The sequence below is a fragment of the Chelonia mydas genome, chromosome 22, assembly GCF_015237465.2.
Source record: "Chelonia mydas isolate rCheMyd1 chromosome 22, rCheMyd1.pri.v2, whole genome shotgun sequence".
Classification (NCBI taxonomy): domain Eukaryota; kingdom Metazoa; phylum Chordata; order Testudines; family Cheloniidae; genus Chelonia; species Chelonia mydas.
This window is the reverse complement of record NC_051262.2, coordinates 14017049-14039880: the sequence shown is the minus strand read 5'-3', so window position 1 is coordinate 14039880 and position 22832 is coordinate 14017049. Positions and strand designations below refer to the sequence as shown.

Below are 22832 nucleotides of genomic sequence, written 5' to 3'. Positions count from 1 at the left end.
GTGATGGGTGCCAAAATGATAGTAGATAGGACAGAAATGTCTCATCCCAAATGGCGAGGATCCAGCAACAACACAACTTCCAGCTTAGCTATAAAAATATTTATTTTCCAGTTGTAAAATCAGCAGTCCCTGCTTCTGATACTCAGGAGTCTTGCCACAGAGCCAGACAGCAAGGCAGAGCGGGATTGTACAAATTCTTCCTTAGCCATTTCTGACCCAAACTCAGCAATTAATAACATCACACTTAATTCAGTCAGATATTGGGCAGAAATTCTCTTGCTGTGCTACAGAGATAGTTTGTTTAATGTGCCTAAAGACAACATTTTAGAAATGCTGTTTTAGTGTTTTAGTAAATCATGTTATTGTATGTTTATTATATAGATCAGCATTTCTAAATAAGAGTGATTCAGCATACAAACAGATTTCACTGTAAATGAGTATTGGCTTCACATTTTCTGAAAGTAAACAAGAATAATTTTCCTTCACACAGTATTTATTTTTATAACAAAGTGTCAGAAATCTCCTTTTCATAACTGGTGGCACTGATGAACCTGTATCTGCCATGTATGCATGTGAGTAGCTTTATACATGTGTCATGCATAAGTACAGGAATGAGGCGCATATCACCATAATGACCATTTAAAAAGTGCAATTTCATTAGTTAAAAGTACAATTAAGCCTCAAACATTAAAGGAACATTTGATTTCACACTCATTTAACTCAAACTGAACAAGCCCAGAAAACAGAAGATGTTTGTAAAATCTGTTAACATTCAGTGCAAAAACAAGTTCTTCAGAGAAATCATTTCAAAACATGTGTACTTTCACATTTTATCTATTCGAGGCCTGTTAAACAGGCAAAATTACTGTATTATTTCTGTTTCTATGCAGCGCATTTGATTATCTCTAAGATACACTGTACCTCTAGAAACAACATGGAGTACCAGCTAAGCATGAAAGCTAGAATTCCCCAGGAAATCTGAGATAAAATACCAGTCCAAGCGTTGAGGAGCTCATTAAAAGACAGTGGTAACAGCAACAGACACTAATAGAGAATACAAAAGAGCCAGAGGTTCAATTAATCCACAGATCAATAGAATCAACTGACATGACCAGAAAACAAGTTCCTTAGGGCCAGACTCTGTTCTTATTTACACCAACTACAATCTGGACCAACTCTATTGACTTGTGGATTTCTCCCAGTGTAACTGAAACCAGAATCTGGCCCTTATTATTTGTCCTATGCTCTATTTGTGAGGTTCAGTTTCCCATTCCCAGCTCTGCATTCCAGGGAAGAGAACTTCAGATCAGAAACAGATTCTTTGCAGCACATTTCACGGCAGCTGGTTGCTTCACTCAGAACTAGAGCATAATTTGTTCTCAAATGAGCCCCATTAATTTTTGGCTGGAGATGCAGGTACATGCCCAGTTTCACCACTAAATGACAAACCATCCAGCTGCCAGCATTCTGCATGTCTATCCACTAGCTTTAGATGGACTTAGCACCAAGGGTGCATGGTGTCAAAAGAGACCACCCATTTCTGCCATTAGCGCACGGGCAGATGGGCAGTGCCCTGTGCCTTGAGTTACTCTACCAAGGAGATTATGGCTGTAAAGGAAGGCTCCCCAGTAAGTGATAATCTATATTTAATAAGGTTTATATAAAACCTATATAATAAACTTATTTCATCCTGCACTGGCTGAGGGGGGTTGGATTAGATAATGGTGAACTATTGGCTCTTTCTAGTTCTAACATTGGTGATTCTATGAAAAGCTGCCGTTGCTTGCTACTCCCACAGTCTAGCATGCACAAGATCTGGGTTTGAGACCCCAGTTCTACCCTTGAATACTGGGCCAGCAGGGGCAAAGCACTCAGCCACTCCCTTGTAATGAGGGAGTGCCCAGTGCCACACAGTCACGCTGTCCAAAGCCCATCCATTCCTCCTTGGTCAGAAGGATGGGTTATCATGCAGGGCCTGGAGAGTGGGGGGATCTGGGGGAGAAAAGGGAGAATCCTTGGAGCTTTAGGAGGGACTCAGAAGAACTAGCCCTCACAGTAATATAGGGCTTTCTCCTGCAAACCTGACTATAGGAATAGCACCCCCACTGAAGTCAGTGGGACTTCATAGGTGAGCAAAAGCCATTTTGGCGAAAAGATTGCAAGACTGGTCCCAAAAATATCTCCATGGTAACACACAGATATTAGTACCTCTTTTCTTTGTTGAGTGAACAGTAACTCATACTGATCACACTCAGGTCTTTAGTTAATAAAGACAAGTTGTTGTAGGCAAAATGCAATTTGATTATAAAATTTATGAAACTCCCCATTTTCAAACACTGGTATTTGACCAGGATGTCCCAAATCCTGCATTGAGCCACTCAGACGAGCACATAGGTGCCCAAAGTTTCATTTAACAGTGTAAAGTGCTGGTTTAAGTTTGGAAACCCAATTCAGGTGACAATGTTGGAAATTCAGCCCATAGTTTAACCCCTGCCATGGAGGGATACAGGAACCTACTGGATTGTTGCTAAACCACATTATTAATAATCAATATTATTAATCTATAAACAAAATCTTAAATGTGTATTGGTGAGGGGGTGTGTAGCGTGAGCCCTGTACTACGGGAGATTATGACGCCGTGTGCTACCATGACACAGGAAGGAAGAAGAAGAAAGGGTCCTAAACCCTATCTGAGGTTGGCTATGATTCATCCCCAATCCCATACCATGCAAACTGCCAGCATGTCTGAGGACTGGGTGACCTGCCCTTAAGTGTTAGCAGAGGATTTTAAATTATTGTTCAAAAGTTAATTTGTAAATTTTTGTTGCTTTCATTTCAGATCATGGCTAAGAGCTTCTCATTCTCTTTCAAGGATCCACATCTATAACCGTCCTACTGCTGAAAGAGCTGCTTTATAGCCATGTCTAGACCCTGCATTCCTGCTTTTAGCATTGCAGAGCACTGTGCATGGTGGGAACAAACTGGTTCATTGGGGAAATGGTACGGGGTTAGTGTCTGAAGCATGCCAAGTGTAAGGGCTAGAGTTTGAGGCATGCATAGAGTGACATGGTCCAGGCAATTTCCTCACAGTATCACCCACCTGTCATTTTCTGTAACAGCTGCAGGGTTTTCTTAATGTTGAAACAAAATCCAGTGGCAAACATTTCACTTGTTCTAACTTATCTAATCCTTTGTTCTGGGTTTCCAGATCTGCCTCTATAATGGTGCTGGGCTAATCCTCCTTCCATGACATGAACCACCTCCCCATGGCACTGGGCTACGGTTTCATTAGACAGGGAGCAGCTTTACCTTCTAGGAGACATCCTGCCATCCTCAGAAACATCCCTGATGTTTCTAAAGGGGTAAATTGGATTTTCTCAGCAAAACCCAGTGAAAAGTTTTATTCAGTTACGACAAATATTAGAGTCCTTCAAAACCAAATGCAACTGGAGGATCCAGCTTCTCTGCACGTTCTCAGGTAGAGACCCATATGTCCATGGTACAGGCTTGAATCTACAGCATCTCGGTCTGTGAAACACTTTTGCTGGAGGAGGCTGCTGCACCTCTTACACCAGGGTTCCATTCCTGCTGTCATATTTCAGTCTGGGATGGGGGAAGTTAAGGGTGGCATACTCCGTCGCATTCTGAATTTGCAGGTTCTTCACCTCTTCGGCTGAGCGCTCCCGGGCCCTGGTGAACACCTGGATATCTGCATAGTGCACGCTGTCATCACGCTTCACATTCCTGGGCTTGTTCACAGTAGCATAGACTGGAAACTCCACAACTTCATCGTACATGTGAGCGGCCTCCAGGTCCTTCTGGAAAAAGAGTACTAGAGAATCAGCTCCCCATTCTTTCCCCCCATCCCACACTATGGGCTCACAGGAAGGGTGGACACCACTGCCTTATCGCACCTAGCGTCAGCCAAAAGGCGATGCCAGCTCCCCATAGAACGGAACATGCTGTCTCCAAACTATTCTCAGTCCCTGCCAGCCTGGCCATGAGCACTACCCTAGGGGTTAAGCATGCTGCTCCCAAAGCTCTCCCAGCCCCACTAGCCCAGGAAGTAAGGGTGTGTCTAGACAGCAATCAGGAAGCACAACTGCAGCATGTGCAGGCAGACCCAAGCTGGCTTCGATTGAGCTAGCTTGTTAAAAAGAAGGGCAGACACCCATGTACAATCTTTCCCGGGATCCTAGGTATGTACTTGAGCGGCTAGCTTGTGCCATTGACGCTACGTGGCTATTGTTATTAAACTAGCTCAATCAAAACTAGCTTGTGTGAGTCTACGCTTGCTGTCCCAGTTCCAATGCAGATGTACCCTAAGAGGCTGAATACTGTATTTTCAACTTGTCTGTTCAGGAAAATGTCTTTAGGGGCCATTTACCTTCCTGTCATCCTGGTGCTGTTGGCTCATCTGTTTTGCTCTAGTGCCTGCAAAAGAAACACCAGAAAATCAGGGTGATTTAACTGCTGGATATTGCTCTCTCTTGTGCATATCACAGCAAGGGTGTCCAGTACACAGGCTCTCCCCACTGGGCCTTTTCAAATTTCCAGCCCTGTTGAAGTCCCCACTGAATCATGTCTTTGGAGCATGCCTCACACAAGAAAGCCCAGGTCTGTTCTTTTTGGAAAATGAGCTTTCCAGAGAGGACAACATGCTGTGGACCATGCAGTACCTAGCAGGAGGTACACACCACAGACAGCGTCAGGCCCTCTGAGCATCTCAGATCCACTGTTTGTCTGTACCCATTTTGTCCTTCGCTGTTTGGCAAACGTGTTTTGCAGGGGTTGGTTCTAGGTCTGTTGGTTTGTTTATTTCTCTGTGCTCCTAGCTGATGTTTGCAGCTCTAGAGGAGTGCTAAGCTGCAGCTGCCTGCACAGCCAGCTGAGGGCACTCACATACCCTTTAGTTTGCAGCAAGACAGCCATTTAAGTCCTTTTTGGCATGAGATTTAGCCATTGAAAACATATTTAGAATTTTCAGAAGCTCCCTCACAAAATCCTATAACATTCCTAAGGCACTTTAGATGAAAGACTAGGAGGAACACACGAATCCCTTATGACCAGCTTCACACAGCCCATAACATTGTCATGGTCCAGCTGGAATTGTTTCGTGGGTAATTTAGCACAAATGTGGCTATTTACCAAAAGGCACAATAACAAATTCCCAAACCCAAAAGCTGTGTCTCTCTGTGAATCATATTTATAACACACACACCCCTTTGATATGGTATCTACACTAGCATGGACACACCTTCTCCCTTGAGAACTTTGTTCAGGCGTGCATCCTGTTAGAAAGTGCATTAACTCTGTCTAGGAGAAACAATGATAATAAGGAATAACAGTGCATTGGTGTCTGAATTCTGCACCCATTGAAGTCAATGGTAAAGCTCCCATTGATGTCAATGGGGCAGGATCATGCCCTGCCTGGCTTTCAAAGGCTTCTTAGCTGCAGTGGGCATTATGTTTTATTCTTGGTGTTTGTCAGACTTTCCTTGTGTTTGCCATGTTGCCAGTTTAGGCACCACAACAGGTCGCAACTCCAGAGGCCTGCTGAAGTAAAAAAAAAAAAAACAGGAGAAAATGCATCTCTCAGGGGCTATGGGAACTCTGCTGGCCCAAGGTCAGAGTTTGGCACTGCTGTCTGTCCCCTTATCATTCTCCTTCCTCATATGCCCATTCCCCCTATGTGCCAACCCCATAGCACATACACTTCCCTGCTTTAGGAGGGTGCATCAGGCAAGGAAATTTCCTCTCTGTTTTGGCAACAAATTCTATTCAACTTGTGTTCCACTGATCAGGTGGTTCCTGCAGGTCTCAGTGTTGGCTTGTGTCCAGTCTCAGCACAGCTTCATAGGGAGGGAAACTTGGCATACAGACCATTGGAGGGGATGGGGCCTCTGGAGTTTGGATGAGAATCCAGATTTGTAGCTGTTCTGAGTGGAAGCCACAAACCTGTGGGACTCTGTCACTTGTTCTCCACAGATGTTTCACAAACCCTTACCTTGCTTTTCTTTCTTTCTTTTAAAAGGTGAAGGACATCTCCTGAAATCAGAAAGAGAGGCATGTTAACACTGCAAGGCCTGAGTCTCTCCTATTGTCATTGCATGCACATGTACAAACACACACATGTCGCCCAGACACTGCGTTTGGGAACAACGTGAAAGAAACTTGAAAGCTCCCTGGAAGTAAGTCAATGGGCATTAGGGAACTTTCAGTGCTCAGCAGCAGGGTCCACATGGCCACTTAGCGTGCAGCAGGCTACCCCAGCTTGTTGCACACTAACTAGCTGTGTAGACAAGCCCTAAGAGCCATTGAACCCAAGCAAGACTCTCCCAGTTGCAATTCCCTAGGAGCTGTCCAGTGGAAAGTGTTACTGAATTTACCCACAAGACTGCAGGGTCTGAGACAGCCCTTTCATTATAGGACTCCTGTTCAGAATTGCTCACCTGAGGCAGCCATGGGAGAAGCCCAGACTGGAATTCTCGAGTTTTAGTCTTGACCCTTACTTCCCTGTACAGAAGAAGTTATGTTTTTTACAGAAACTTAATGGTACTCAGTGGAATTCACCCTGCAAGACAGGAGGATTTCAAAAAGGGCCAAGTCTGTAAAGCTAAATGAATTCTGCTTCCTAGTGTTCCCTTAGGTTGTTTGAGACCCACCAAATTCCTTCTCTATTGTGATCTAATGAGGATACGACCCCAGCTCTCCTGAGAGTGGTTCTGATGAGGCATCTCTGCCAGTTCTCCTGACTCGGGGAATTATACTTTGGATATACTGCGATGCCTGCAGTGGTCAGTGTGAACACAATGGTCCCTTGGATTCTGTGCACACATCTCCCACTAACTGATGGGCTTGAGGTTCTCCAGGAGGTGCAGGAACTCAATGGGTTGTGCCCCACCATAAAACCTTGGAGAAGCACCTTTCCCTGGATGGGAAATGCCTGCACGAAGTGATGACACGGACTCCCACTGTCCCTGTGTCCTGGGTAAAGAGGGGCTCCTCCAGGGGACGCCAGATGTAGATCTGAGATTTTTGGGTGCACGTGTCAAGGGTAAGTGCTGGTCACTCTCGTGTATCGTCCCTCTGCCACCTGACTCTCTGTCCCTGCACAGAACAGGGAGGCAAGTTTTGAGCCTCACAACTGTCTAATCCACACAGATCCATGGAACTGAACTAAAGCACTGATGGTGACTAACACGTCAAGCCAAACACCTAGCTCCATAGTTTGCCTGTGTGACCAGCCATCTCTGCCTTTGCTGCACTCTCTCCCCATTTCCAAGGGCCAAGAATTGTCTCTTGTTAGGATAGGTATAACACAAACAGATCTATGGGACTATCACCCCTAACGTGCAAAGACGTGCCATCTCTGGGTGGCCCAAATGGAATGGCAGACGAAGTCTCAATTGCAATGACAGCCACTCAGAAAGGAGCTTCTGCAGAGAACTCACTGGGCTGTGCCCCCTTCCTGACCTCCTGAGGTCCCTTCCAACCCTGATATTCTATGATTCTATGAGATCATAACATCTCTACTTGTGTGGAGAAGCTGGTTCCTGACTGGCCGGAGGAGCAGGAGACCCTGATTAGGTTCTGCTATTTAAAAAATACAACTACATGCTACAGAAAAGAGCCCAAACACTTAAGTAACACCTTAGTGACACCACAACGGCACAGCAAGACTGCAGCAACACAGCCCAGAGATGGGGTGACACTGGGGCAACACAGCCCAAAGCCATGACGACACCATAGCAACACAGCCCAGAGCTTAGGAGACATCACAATGATGTGGCCCAGACCAGGCCTGATGCCACGGCAACACGGCCCAGAGACGGGGCAATACTGTGGGGATGCCACCGTGAGTTGGAGCGACACTGTGCTGTGGTAATGCCTTTATGAGCTGTAATGGTACCATGGTAACACTGTTGAGAGCTGCAGCAAGAGAAACAGAGAGAGGAGAATGACAAGGAGTCCCAGTTGCTAAGATACCTGAGTCTAACAACTCCATTTTTGTGGAAGGGTTGGAAATGCCAGGGCCTGCTGGGCACCCTTCCAGACTTAGCAGCTCCGCGACCTGCTGTGCGTACACCCTGCTTTCCACAGGAAGCCCTGGCAGCTGGGGAGAGACACAGCAGTCACACCGAGAGAAGCAGGGTCTAGCCAAGGGCCTTGTTCACTGCCCCACAGCAGGACTTCAGAGTACAGACACAGTGGGCCCGATTGGCCCCAGGGGGAAATTTGTGCACCTCAAACCTGCGTTCTGCCTTTGTGGGGGGAGAGATCTTTGGTGGAGCCTGGTGCCACATCATCTGTACCCTACAGATACCCTCAAACACGTACCCACCTCCCACTGCTACTTGGACAGTCCAGTATACCCCCAAGAACGAGCGAGAACCGTTTTGATTGAACTGCTATGAGATCAAAGGCTCTGAGTGCTGAGGATACTCTAGGATTGTCACAAAACCTTTTCTCCTGGGGCCAGGGGCCAGTTTGCTGCCCTGACAGCTCCAAACCCTGCAGCTCCTCCCTGATTCAAGAAACAGGCGCCTATGGAACATACGCTTCTGAAGGATCCCTGGTAATTTCCCCCTTTCTGCAAGTCTTTGGACTAAACAGAACCAGAGCAAACAAAGCTGTGCGCTCCACAGACGCTGAGACAAATCCTGCCCTCACTCACCCATACCAGAGAGAAAGACATCCCAGTAGTGCAATGAACAAGGGCCAAATTCATCCCTAGTGGAACATGACTGACTTTAGCAGAGTTACACTGGGTCTGAATATGGCCCCAGGAGCACACTCTGTCTCTCTGTGCAGATATGTGTCACAGTCTGAGCCAGATGCATGAAGCAAATGTTATCATTCCATAAAGCTAGAAGGACCAGAGGAAAGCAGGTGCCAATCCTTATATGGCTAGTAACATGCTAGCACGTACATCCAGCCCTGGACTATGTCCAGTGCGCTAGGCCTTGGAGGCTCCCAGAGCTGGGCTGTGTCTCTGCTGCAACACAGGGGCTGGGGCTGGAAACATGGGGCTAGCACTTTTAAAGGAAAGGGAGAGAATCACCGGAGAGTATCCAAGAGCATATGGCTTTGTGTGCCCCACAGTGTTTGCATTACCCACCCCAGCCATGCCCAGGGGCAGTGCAGTACCTGAAGGAGCTCTGTGCTTTCCAGCTTTAAAGATCCAGGGATGGAAGGGCATTAATGGCCTTTGGTTCTGTAACAACCATATGAAGGAAGGAAGGGGGTTACGCACTAAGAGATTTTAATAATGGGCAGTAGTGATTAACCATCTTTCTGCTGGGGCACAGGGAGGCAAAATCAGTGTAGGTAGACGAAGGGCAGTTCCCACTGAAATCAGTGGGGTTGCATTCAGTGACACTGGGGCTCAGTTTGACCCATCGTCTGCAAACAGCTCAGGCGCCATGTGGGCTGAACGGCACTACGGAAACAAGATGGGTTATTATTATTAATACCTAGCCCTGCTACTGTCACTGTTGCACTCCAGTTCATCCCCCTCCTCCGGCCAGGCCCCGGGTATGTGACCAGCACAGCAGTAGCTGTACCTTGTGGCAAGAGCTGTGCTGAGGTCACTGAAGATGCTGTTAGCACAAACAAGAAGAGGCCGAGCTCCTTCCAAGACAAGGCTGGAGTTTATCCTGTGGAAAAGGGCTGCTGCTCTGAGCAACACTGTTGGATTTTGAAATGTTTCCTTCACTGCCCTGTCAGGTCCCCATGCCCTCCCAAAAGGGGAGCAGCTCCAGTTCACTGACTCTTATGAGGTGCCCTGCCCAGCTCCTGGGCTCTGGAGTCGGTTGATCCTTTGCAGCATGCAGGAAGGTCATGCAGTGGAATTAAAATAGCTCAACTTTAAATATAATCAGCAGAGTCCCTGGCCAGTTCCCTGAGATGCGGGGCTCAGGATCAACTTTCCAAGCTGCTTTCACCTGTTCTGCTCGCCCTCCTTTGTGGATGGAGTTTACCAGCCAGTCTGCAGCCTGGTGTTATTCTGAGGATGTCTGCAGGCTAATCCCAGGGACACCATCTCCCCACCTCAGATCTGCTGTAATTAGAATGGACAAGGCAAGGGAGGCAAGAACAGGGCACAGCTCTCCACATCTCTATTCAAAATGAGACCATAAATGTTCAGCCCAAATCATACTCCGTCACATGCCCATCTGGGCCTGCACCCCCTGCATGCACACACACCTACATCCCCCACCCCAAGGATACACACCTGCTCCTACACCCCACCCCGTCAACACCCAGGATCCTCACCCCATCACACAGGCACAGACCTGCTTCAGCACCTCACACAGACTTCTGCGCTGCACCCCGTCTCACTCACACACAAATCTGCTTCTACAGCCCCCCCATCCTAAAACCCATCACACATCTCCACCTACTGCCCATCACACACCCCACCCATCAACTCTCTCTCTGTTGTGTGATGCCCCCACTGCCCCATCACAGGCTCAAACACCTTATGTCTCCAATATTCCGTTTTTCCCTATTCATTGCATTTAACAGATCTTGAGAAAACAGCAACGTTCAAGAGGATCTGTACATCCTTGTTTGCAGAGAATAATATGATGCTGAATGTTTCCTTCCTTCAATGAGAAATTAAGGAGTATGTGGCCTACGGCAGTGCTTCAACCAGGGGTACACGTACCCCGTGGGGTACGCAGAGGTCTTCCAGGGGGTATATCAACTCCTCTAGATAATTGCTTATTTGACAACAGGCTACAGAAAAAGCAGTAGCGAAGTCAGTACAAACTAAAATTCCATACAGACAATGACTTGTTTATTCTACTTTATATATGATACACTGAAATGTAAGTATAATATTTATATTCCAATTGATTTATTTTATAATAATATGGTAAAAAGAAAGTCAGCAATTTGTCAGTAACAGTGTGCTGTGACACTTTTGTTTTTTTATGTCTGATTTTGTAAGCAAGTTAGTTTTTAAGTGAGGTGAAACATGGGGATATGCAAGACAAATCAAACTCCTGAAAGGGGTATAGCAGACTGAAAAGATTGAGAGTCACTGGCCTAGGCGGGGACACAGTCCCAGTGGAAACACTCCCCAGATGTGTCCAGATGTTAGGTAAAACTTTTTTTTTCAATTAATATTTTTGCCCTAATGGTTCTTTTTAAAAATGATTTCTTAGACTCCAGAAACCATTTGAATTTCTTGCCACCTATTCTCCATTCCCAAGGTTGTCTGTGTTAATAATAACGATTTAGGATAGGATTTTCAAATGCATTGGGTACCTAACTCCCTTAGGTCCCTTTGAAGACCTCAGCCTTTATTTAAAAAGCCCTGCTCTCTGCTGAGGCACCTAGGGTGCTGCCCAGGCACATAATATATAGGAATAACAGCAATTTACACACTCTGAAATAGCAAAACTAAAATAAGATACTTAAATGTCAAAGAAAGTGATACTGATGGTTAGCAGGGCAAAAACAGTGTGTGGAGGCTTTTTTACAGCCAGATAACTTGCAATAAAAACACACTTCTTCTTGGATGACAGGCAGGATTGTCCACAATAATTAGAACACTAACCTAGGCCTTGGGAGAGCCTGTGTTCAATTCCCTGCTCTGCTACAGACTTCCTGGGTGAGCCTTGCCAAAGTCACTTTCCCTATCTATAAAAATGAAGACAAGTACAATAACATTTCCCTGCTTCCAGCAGTGCAGTGAGGATAACTACATTCAAGATTGTGCAGGGCTTTGAGAGCCACTGATGAAAAGTGCTATAGAAAAGCTAGGTAATATTATTTGGCAGTTAAGTCAAAGCCACATCTGACCCACTGCTGCAGAGATTATATGGAGCCCATTCTTTTCCTGCTCTCTTTCCTCTGCAGACCCCCCAGTCAAGCCCCTGTTACCTAGCTTACCGCTGCAGTTAGCAGCCACTTCAAACCAGCCATGCAGGGTGTGACCGGTTGGAATGTGGAACTGGAGGTCTCCCCTTTGCTGTGTCTTTCCCCCCATTCTTTGTAAAAAGAAAAGGAGTACTTGTGGCACCTTAGAGACTAACCAATTTATTTGAGCATAAGCTTTCGTGAGCTACAGCTCACTTCATCGGATGCATCCGATGAAGTGAGCTGTAGCTCACGAAAGCTTATGCTCAAATAAATTGGTTAGTCTCTAAGGTGCCACAAGTACTCCTTTTCTTTTTGCGAATACAGACTAACACGGCTGTTACTCTGAAACCCATTCTTTGTAGACTCTCAGGAGGAAAGCACTTCTCTACTTCTTTCTCCCTGATGCAGCCTTTAAGGTAGATGTTTGCTCTTAATTCACAGGTCACGCAGGCATGGCAGCAGAGGACAAAAGACAGATCACGGCTTCCAGGAGTCTTTAAGCCAGAGCGCTCTCCACCACACAAGGACCTTACCAATGAGAGGGTGGCATCAGCTTAGGACAGACCAAAAGGCACCAACATAAAACTGAAGCAGGAAGGAAACTTGGGACCCTTTGTTTCCCGGATCATTCCTAGCTTGCTGTCATTCTTCCCGGATCGTTCCTAGCTTGCTGTCATTCTCAGGAAACTTAAATGACTTTTCACAAAGCTCTGGCTAGTGATCTCTCACCACGTGTGTACCATGCTTATGACAATGGAGCCTTGATCTCAGGTGGCGGCTCTAGGTGCTACCTCCTCAGGCCCTACGCTACCAGCACTCCCAGCTATCTTCGAGACACCACTGACTTCCTGAGGAAACTACAATCCATTGGTGATCTTCCTGAAAACACCATCCTAGCCACTATGGATGTAGAAGCCCTCTACACCAACATTCTACACAAAGATGGACTACAAGCCGTCAGGAACACTATCCCCGATAATGTCACGGCAAACCTGGTGGCTGAACTTTGTGATTTTGTCCTCACCCATAACTATTTCACATTTGGGGACAATGTATACCTTCAAATCAGCGGCACTGCTATGGGTACCCACATGGCCCCACAGTATGCCAACATTTTTATGGCTGACTTAGAACAACGCTTCCTCAGCTCTCGTCCCCTAATGCCCCTACTCTACTTGCGCTATATTGATGACATCTTCATCATCTGGACCCATGGCAAAGAAGCTCTTGAGGAATTCCACCATGATTTCAACAATTTCCATCCCACCATCAACCTCAGCCTGGACTAGTCCACACAAGAGATCCACTTCCTGGACACTACAGTGCTAATAAGCGATGGTCACATAAACACCACCCTATACTGGAAACCTACTGACCACTATTCCTACCTACATGCCTCCAGCTTTCACCCAGACCACACCACACGATCCATTGTCTACAGCCAAGCTCTACGATACAACCGCATTTGCTCCAACCCCTCAGACAGAGACAAACACCTACAAGATCTCTATCAAGCATTCTTACAACTACAATACCCACCTGCTGAAGTGAAGAAACAGAATGACAGAGCCAGAAGAGCACCCAGAAGTCACCTACTACAGGACAGGCCCAACAAAGAAAATAACAGAGCGCCACTAGCCGTCATCTCCAGCCCCCAACTAAAATCTCTACAACGCATTATCAAGGATCTACAACCTATCCTGAAGGACGACCCATCATTCTCACAAATCTTGGGAGACAGGCCAGTCCTTGCCTACAGACAGCCCCCCCAACCTGAAGCAAATACTCACCAGCAACCACACACCACACAACAGAACCACTAACCCAGGAACCTATCCTTGCAACAAAGCCCGTTGCCAACTGTGCCCACATATCTATTCAGGGGACACCATCATAGGGCCTAATCACATCAGCCACACTATCAGAGGCTTGTTCACCTGCACATCTACCAATGTGATATATGCCATCATGTGCCAGCAATGCCCCTCTGCCATGTACATTGGTCAAACTGGACAGTCTCTACGTAAAAGAATAAATGGACACAAATCAGATGTCAAGAATTATAACATTCATAAACCAGTTGAAAAACACTTCAATCTCTCTGGTCACTCGATTTCTGATCTAAAAGTGACTATCCTTCAACAAAAAAACTTCGAAAACAGACTCCAAGGAGAGACTGCTGAATTGGAATTAATTTGCAAATTGGATACAATTAACTTAGGCTTGAATAGAGACTGGGAGTGGTTGAGTCATTATACTAAGTAAAACTATTTCCCCTTGTTTATTCCCCCCCCCACCTTGATTATCACCTCAAAAGGTTTTCTCTCCCCCCACCCCACTCTCCTGCTGGTAATAGCTCATCTTAAGTGATCACTCTCCTTACAAGGTGTATTTTTTCATGGTCTGTGTGTATATAAATCTCCTCACTGTATTTTCCACTTTATGCATCCGATGAAGTGAGCTCTAGCTCACGAAAGCTTATGCTCAAATAAATTGGTTAGTCTCTAAGGTGCCACAAGTACTCCTTTTCTTTTTACAAATACATACTAATCCTGCAGAGTGCTGAGTCTTTTGGTGCTCAGTACTCTGCAGGATTAGGCCCTAATATCCCTGGCATTTGGAGGATCAGGCTCTTAGTGCTACCCAGCTGGTAGACATATCAGATTGCCCCCTACTTTCCAGGCAGTTTTTGATACAAAGCCAAGGGAGAACTGGCAGCATCTATCCCAGCACAATCACTGCACAGAGGGGCCCTCAGGAGAGAGGCTGCCCCAGGTCCTCCTGCTAAGGGGAAGGCTAGAAAGGTGAGCTCCTAAGTAGCTCAGCCCTGGACAGAGATTCACCCCTTTTTCAGAGGTTCATGGCCTCCAGATACTGGTTTCTGCTTCTCTTTGAGGTCAGAGATTGTGTCTACTTCTCTGTTTGTACAGCGACTGGCACAATAGGGCCCTGACCTCCAGCTGGGGCCTGTGATGCTTCCTAACAGAAATTACAATGATAACGATCTTCTTTATCCTCAGGAGTCCCTAGCCTCCCTGCAGACTCCCAGTTCACCTGGGAGGGACTACAGCAGAGCATGACCCTTCATTCTTCAGGCAATTCACGAACATTAACAGATAGCAAAGGATGGTGGAGAAACCCTCAGGGCAGGAGATGGAGAGACTGTAGTGGAGATGAGGGGTTGTAATGAGCCCTTGGCAAGGGGAGAAGCCAACACCCACCATGAGCAATGTTAAGTAACAGAGTCACACGCCCTGATTCCTAGCCTACCCCTAGCTCCCACCCCACAGGCAGGTACAGATTCTTGCATTCCATCCTGACTCCCAGTCCCCACCATGCTCTAACCAATAACCTACATGCCATTCCCCAAGCCAGGAAATGAACCCAGGAGTCCTGATTCCCAGTTCCAGTCAATAAGCCATGCTGTGTCTCTTTTAAATATTTCATAGATTCATAGATACTAAGGTCAGAAGGGACCATTATGATCAGCTAGTCTGACCTCCTGCACGACGCAGGCCACAGAATTTCACCCAGCTACTCCTGCGAAAAACCTCTCACCTATGTCTGAGCTATTGAAGTCCTCAAATCATGGTTTAAAGACTTCAAGGAGCAGAGAATCCTCCAGCAAGTGACCCGTGCCCCATGCTACAGAGGAAGGTGAAAAACCTCCAGGGCCTCTCCCAATTTGCCCTGGAGGAAAATTCCTTCCCGACCCCAGATATAGTAATCAGCTAAACCCTGAGCATATGGGCAAGATTCACCAGCCAGATTTAATAATTTTATTAAGATAATGTTGAAATAAGAAACGGTACAGAGTTCAAGCATAGAAGTTTCTGGTTGTCAGGGGATAAGGTACAGATTATCAAGGGGTGTAAAATTCGATTTAGGAGCTGGTGGAGTAAGGATTACATAATCTGCGATCTCCCCGACTGGGGGTAAAAGTTTAACCGGTTAGAGTACAGACATTGAGATATGGGGTAAGTTATCCACACAACGGCTATGTTCAGTATGCGGAGTGTAGTGAGTGGATACGATGATGGGGATGGGTCTACCCTCATTTGGCGGGGTTTAATGTTCAGTGGGTTTACTACAGAAAATTCTTTCCTGGGTAACTCAGATCCCACCCCATCTAACATCCCATCACAGGCCATTAGGCCTATTTACCATGAATATTTAATTACCAAAACCATGTTATCCCATCATACCATCTCCTCCATAAACTTATCGAGTTTAATCTTAAAGCCAGATAGATCTTTTGCCCGCACTGCTTCCCTTGGAAGGCTATTCCAAAACTTCACTCCTCTGATGGTTAGAAACCTTCGTCTAATTTCAAGTCTAAACTTCCCGGCGGCCAGTTTATATCCATTTGCTCTTGTGTCCACATTGGTACTGAGCTTAAATAATTCCTCCCCCTCTCCGGTATTTATCCCTCTGATATATTTATAGAGAGCAATCCTATCTCCCCTCAACCTTCTTGTAGTTATGCTAAACAAGCCAAGCTCCTTGAGTCTCCTTTCATAAGACAAGTTTTCCATTCCTCAGATCATCCTAGTAGCCCTTCTCTGTACCTGTTTCAGTTTGAATTCATCCTTCTTAAACATGGGAGACCAGAACTGCACAGAGTATTCCAGGGGAGGTCTCACCGGTGCCTTGTATAATGGTACTAAAACCTCCTTATCCCTACTGGAAATACCTCTCCTGATGCATCCCAAGACCGCATTAGCTTTTTTCACAGCCATATCACATTGGCAGCTCATAGTCATCCTATGATCAACCAATACTCCAAGGTCATTCTCCTCCTCCGTTACTTTTCAAATATTTTCACATATGTAATATTACAAAATAAAAACAAAACTATATATTTATATATTATGACACCCCCACCCCCGCACTCCACCCAGCCAGAGGCTTGGCTTCCCATAATTCCCTTTCACCTTGGCCAGATTTTCTCTGTCATGGACTCACACCCAGGCCAGCAAATATTGCCACTTGGCATCAAACAGTGGTTTATCGTATGCCTTTTCAGTAGGCAGGACGGGGCTGGGCCCCACATGAGCCTGGAGGGATCAAGCAGGAACAACATCTGCAAATGTGCCCAGGGCCACTTTCTGGATTTCCTGACTGGAAATAAAACCCTCATGGCTTGGAGCTTGGAGACAGAGCGGCAGGCAGCAGATAGGGGTAGGAGATGCAGAAAGCTGGACTCAGAGGAGCTGATCCGCAGTACCTTTATGCCGGCCCCGCCAGAGTAAAAGCAACACCAATCTGCCCTGAGCGTCCATCCCGTGTAGAATGGCCCCTGAGTGCAGGGAGGCTTGGGGAGGTGCAGCAGCAGGGAGTGTGGCCAGAGCCTTCCTACGCCCTATTCCCGGCCGCTGGAATGACCCGTAGGGGTAGTAGCAGCAGCCAGGCATGAGTTAGGCCTGCCCCTGGCCGCTGTAAACTGTGTCTGGAGAGGAATCAACCTCAGCGCAGGAGAGAGGTGACAGTGACCCAAGCACCTCCCCACCCCCAGCTCCCTGTGCCAGATTCAGGGAGCGCGAGTCTCCCCTCCCCTGTGCCAGCTCGAAAGCGCGCCCCTCTGGCCAGAAGAAGTTGGTGCAGTAAACGACATCACCTCGCCCACCTTGCCTCTCTGTTGGCCTCCTGTGGCAGTCGCCCCCCTGCCCACTGCTCGCTCTGCACCTGCTCGCACTCTGCCTTGGCACAGGCCTGCCCACTGAGCAGGCACGCAGGAGCCCTGGGAACTCAGAGCAGGACAGCGCACTCGCTCTTCCACACCGTTGGCAAAGTCAGCCAAACCTTTAGCCCTCAGCCGCCCCAGCCTCGCCTCTTTCCCCCTGTGTGATCCCTCCACCGCCTACAAAGCCTGGACTCACCCGCGTCCCGCACAGCTGCAGGAGTTGCCCATGTCGCTCCTGCCTCCATGAAGCAGAAAATGTTCTTCTGAAGTCACAGGGAGAGCAGAGCTTGTATTTCCTGGTTCCCTGTTCAGCCCCTGGCAGCTCCAAGGGAGTGTCTGGCAGTGTCAGGTTTCTCTCCATCAGTGCAGCGAAACTGTGTGTGTGCCATCTGCTGGAGGGATTTCCAGAGGCGGCTGCTCCTGCCAGCCCCACACTCAGCTCTCCCTGGCAAATGGGGAGCTAGAATCAGGCGTCCAGCCTGAACCCTTGGGTGGAAATTCTCCTGTTTGAGCCAACAGGACAAATCTCATCTCTGATATTCTGCACTCCCAGTGTGCGCCGAGCCCCAGTGATATCAGGGAATCGGCACATCCCAGAAAAGTCCATGCTGAGCAGTTAGGGGGGTGGTGGATGGGGACAAAAGATCGGAGACAGGGGATTTTAAATCTCCCTGAAAGTGATGAGCAATTCCAGGCTAGCTCTTCCCCAAAAGGAAGGGAGCTGCCAGGGCTTTTCATGCTCTGATCGTCCTCATCTCAGACAGAATGTCAGAAAAATGTGTAGCATTAAAACAAAGACTGGTGTTACCAAGGGAGTAAGCTAGAGAGGCTTTGTCCAGGGGGATGCTAAACATTAGGGAAGATTGGTCTTGTGGCTAAGGCAGTGGACTGGGTCTCAGGGAACCTGGCTTCAATTTTCTGCCTCTATCACAGGCTCCTTGTGTGACTTTGGACAAAACTTTGGACTTTGGACAGATTTTTGAAGGTATCTAGGTGCCTAAAGATGCAGATAAGTGCCTAGTGGAATCTTCAAAAGCCTCTCCTATAGGAATTAAGCATCTCGGCACTTTAGAATCCTGCTACGCACCTCTTTGCTTCATTAACCTCCTAAATACCTTTAAAAATGGGGCCTTTAGTCTCTCTGGCCCAAATCCACAAAGGTATTTAGGCTCCTAACTCCCACTGATTGCTGTGGAAGTTAGGAGCCTAAATACCTTTACGGATCTGGGCCTCAGTTACCCATCTTTCAAATGCAGATAAAACTACCTCCTTCACCTGTCTTGTCTACTTAGATTATAAAGCTCTTCCGGGCAGGGGCTGTCTCATGCTATGTGTGTGATAGCAGCTAGCACAGCAGGGCCCTGCTCACTTGGTTCTTCTGCACTAGAAATGACAACTAATAATAAATGCTCTTATCTTAACATAACCCTGTTGTGGGAATTATCTGCACTCAAAGGCCCAGCCCTGAGTTTGTGGGTTGTAACTGACAATTGAATATGTTTGAATAATAATTGCATTTAACTACTGTAACATATGCAGCCTTTGCGGGTTCACTCCTAAGGCACTGCACAAAGGTGCTCAGATACTACAGTATCAGAGGGGTAGCCGTGTTAGTCTGTATCCACAAAAACAATGAAGAGTCCGGTGGCACCTTAAAGACTAACAGATTTATTTGGACATAAGCTTTCGTGGTAAAAAACCCCACTTCTTCAGATGCATGGAGTGAAAATTACAGATGCAGGTATAAATATACTGATTTACTGATATATTTATGCCTGCTTCTGTAATTTTCACTCTATGCATCTGAAGAAGTGGGGGTTTTTACCCACGAAAGCTTATGCCCAAATAAATCTATTAGTCTTTAAGGTGTCACCAGACTCCTCGTTTTTTTTGTAGATTCTACAGTGATGAGCGTGGTAGAAGAACCTATCCAGAACAGAATTCTCCTCTTTGGTTCAGCCACTGCCCAAACCACACAGTTCCTGGGCTTTATCAGGAAATAACTCTGTCCCTCTTCCCAAAGCGTACACTACCATTTACAGGGTTTATTATCTGATAACATGCAGAGCGGTGCTTAATGCCTTACAGCAGAGATATGAGGAGAAGGCCCCTGTCCTGTGGAGCTTGTGTAATGCCCACTACCTTGGCTTACTCCCCAGGAACTGACTAGGGTCCTCCAGAACTCAAAGCAGGAGTCTCCACATATTGAACTAAAGAACCAGCTAGTTACACTTGCAATCTAATCCAATCTGGTATCTGACTGGTGAAAGCAGGAAAACCAGACTGAATCCTGAAGCCCAGCATGGCTGTTTTCTGAGGCGACCAATGTCCCAGTGGCTAAGTAGCACTCAGGTGCTTGCTCATCTCTTGTCAGCAGTCACAGACTTTGTGAGTCTCTGAGAATGCCACAGACACTGATCCTTCTGTTTGTTTAGTCAGCGAGTCTGTTTTTATTTCAGAGTTAACTCAGGCTTTGTTGCCTTATGGAAAAACAAAAAAACCTGGTTGAGAATCTGCTTCCATCAGCCCCTCTGGACAAACACTGGGGCTGTTGGTTTGAGTTCCACCAGAGAAACAGAAAGCCATTGAAAACATTGGCAGCTCCGGGAAGCATTTGGCTGCCACTCCGCGTTCCCTTTTTATCCTCTGTCTGCAGGAATAAAAGGGAGCCTGGGTTCCGGCACTCAAGCTTAGCAATGCGATTGTGCTATTTTGTGCTTAGGTAGCAAGAGTCCACAGACATGATCAGCTGCTTCACACCAGTCAGTGTCAGCCTTACCTCCCAGCATCAGCGCTCAGGGCAGTTGTTTTAGCATGGTCTGAGACACTTGGAATGGAATCTGGCTTTGTAACCAGGAGTGAAATTGGCATTGGAGAGGGCTGCTGGCACCCAGAAACAGAGAACTAAATCCTGTCCATGAGAGCTAGAAAAGACTAAAAGAGAGAGGGGGAACAGAATTATCCATTATTATTATTGTTGTATTTATTATTTGTACTGCGGTAACACCTTGGTGCCCCAGTCATTCTGCAGACACAGAACAATCTAGCATTGTGTGTACAAAAAATTAGCTCAGAACTTTTTCAGTAACTTCTCCTTTGGAAGGAGAATTGGTTCCACCTCTAGTGAAAAATGCAACCCAGCCCCATTAGAGCAAAGCCCCTTTTATCACAGAGCTGCTTCACTCTGTCCAACCTGCACTTTATGCTGCATCAGAGACAATTTGTGGGTTTCATTCTGCTTCCCTGTTAATGGAGGTCACTAGATTCTCAGGTCACTACAGAGGCTTCCCCTGTCATTCTGGTGGGATGGCATTGTGAGGTTTTGTTGCTTACCCGCCTTGCTTACAGCCCCCCCCCCCCACCCCCCAAGATGGGAGAGTTGTGAGGTTTCTTTTTCTAGAGCTGTGGAATCTGAGTTTAAACTAAAATTGCAGAAGATAAAATTATTTTTTTAATGGAGGAGCCATCAAATCTTGGGGGCTAGCCAGAAGCCAGAAAACACCTCAATAATAGGGCTTCATGATATTTCTCTTTTAAACTGACTGGCGTGGAAAGTATACAGTAAATACCCTCTGCACTGATCATGGTTTTTAACAAGCCCTTGTACATCTGGCGACCAGTCTTGGGTTTTATACAATGCTCATCACCACGGTATATGAGCATTTCATTCTCTACTAATGTCTTTATTGTACCTAACCCAATATATGTCTTTGCCATACCCAAATGCCCTGATGTGGGTATCTCCATTACATGCAGGAGACCTTTACTTTTTTCCATTAGTACTGAAGATGATGGATCTAAGCCAAGGAAAAGCCCCGTTATGGCTGAAGGGCTCAGGTCAGATTCACCAGAGGGCTCCACCATCTCAGCAGAGAAGAAATGAAAGAAAAAGGAATTAGACACAGATTGTCCAGCGTTAATCTGAGTCCCCTGAGATCATCAAACAGCTGTGATCCTGTGAGCTGTTCCAGCAGGCTTTCCACCCATGCAGTTTCACCAGAGCATCCTGTCTATGCAAGCATGAATCCTGTTACACACCGCTCCCCGGAGAGAAGTGAAAGGCGAGGAATCAAAGTCCTCTATACATAAAGCAGGTACCACCACAAAGGAAGCAGCAGGTTGAGTTTCCCACACACTTCCCTGTCAATGCACATCAAACCTGCCCTGGAGAGAGCACCTGTGAAGGCAAGGTCCATGGTTCATTATTGCTTCCGTGGCCTGTCTGCTGGGAGTGACAGGCAGGTGGATAGTTAGTGCCAGTGGTGCTGGTTGGTTTTTGGGATGGGAGGATCAGCCCACCAGGAACTGGAGTGAGACCCTCCCCAACCCAAATCACGTAGGCCATTCAGCAGACGGTAGCAACACTCAGCCACTGACAATCAGGGCTGCAGATCAGAACTGGTGAGCAACCGTCCAGCCCCACTGCACTGAGAATGGGTGTTCCTAAACCATAAAGACCAAAACTGATTCTCAGTGACCCTCCCTGAACTTGGAGCAGGTATAGATTAGCAAGCTACCACCTTTGCACTCTGTATTCTGAGGCTGGTGAGGGCCCACTGTAAGTTATAGCAGCCTCAAGGCCACTCCGAATTTCATTCCCATAGCTCAGTATGACTCTAGGAACCAGTGCATTCCAGCAAGACTCTGGACTTGCCTGGCAGATGGGAACAGTCCTTATGCCCTGCTTGAAGTCCCTCCGCACAGAGGAATTCATAGGGTGCCATTCCCGGCCCCATTTATTTTTCCAGATCACTGCACTGGGGCCTTAGTGTAACTGAGAATCAGGCCCTAAGAAGGAATGCAAAGGAGGGACTTACGAATCCTCCAGCTCTCTCAGTTGGTGTCTTGGAAGCTTCACTCTCTGCCACGCCAGGGAAGGACTCGTATCCCCACATCAGGATGTGCCAGAGACCCCATATTTGGTCAATGACACAGCACCTCACTGCCTTAATTGGCTCAGAAGAGGAATGAGTTTGCCATCTGTTGACTCCCCACAGCTAGCCCAGGCAGTAGCTGCAGCAGACTGTATAACACACACAATCCCCCTTCTGACATCATCAGAGTAAGGGGACTTTCCCACAGTGCCCTGTAGCATCGGGTTGATCAAGGACTTGGTTACGGAAGGGGGACTTAGGGCCAGATTCATCCCTGATATAATTCCACTGAGCCAGTTGAACTGAGCTCTGTGTCTTCAACATTGTACAGGACCTTGAAACATTCACGGCTCACTTCCCTCAAAGGATACAGGATGGGACTTTATCTGAATGGGCAAAAC

General features: G+C 46.9%; 1 protein-coding gene across 2 annotated transcripts; it reads right to left on the bottom strand.

Annotated features, from left to right (window-relative positions):
- Positions 1-84: 84 nt before the first annotated feature.
- On the bottom strand, positions 85-18095 carry C22H11orf52 (chromosome 22 C11orf52 homolog). Of its 2 annotated transcripts, none has more exons than XM_037882461.2 (4): positions 17754-18095; positions 6008-6048; positions 4388-4434; positions 85-3818 (listed from the first exon to the last, which is right to left on the bottom strand). In XM_037882461.2, exons 1-4 carry the CDS (start codon positions 17783-17785, stop codon positions 3567-3569), a joined length of 372 nt encoding a protein of 123 aa, XP_037738389.1. In that variant the 5' UTR covers positions 17786-18095; the 3' UTR covers positions 85-3566. The 2 variants fall into 2 exon arrangements, with proteins under 2 accessions (XP_037738389.1, XP_037738390.1); XM_037882462.2 differs by having other exon boundaries at positions 85-3815; positions 17754-18008.
- Positions 18096-22832: the final 4737 nt, after the last annotated feature.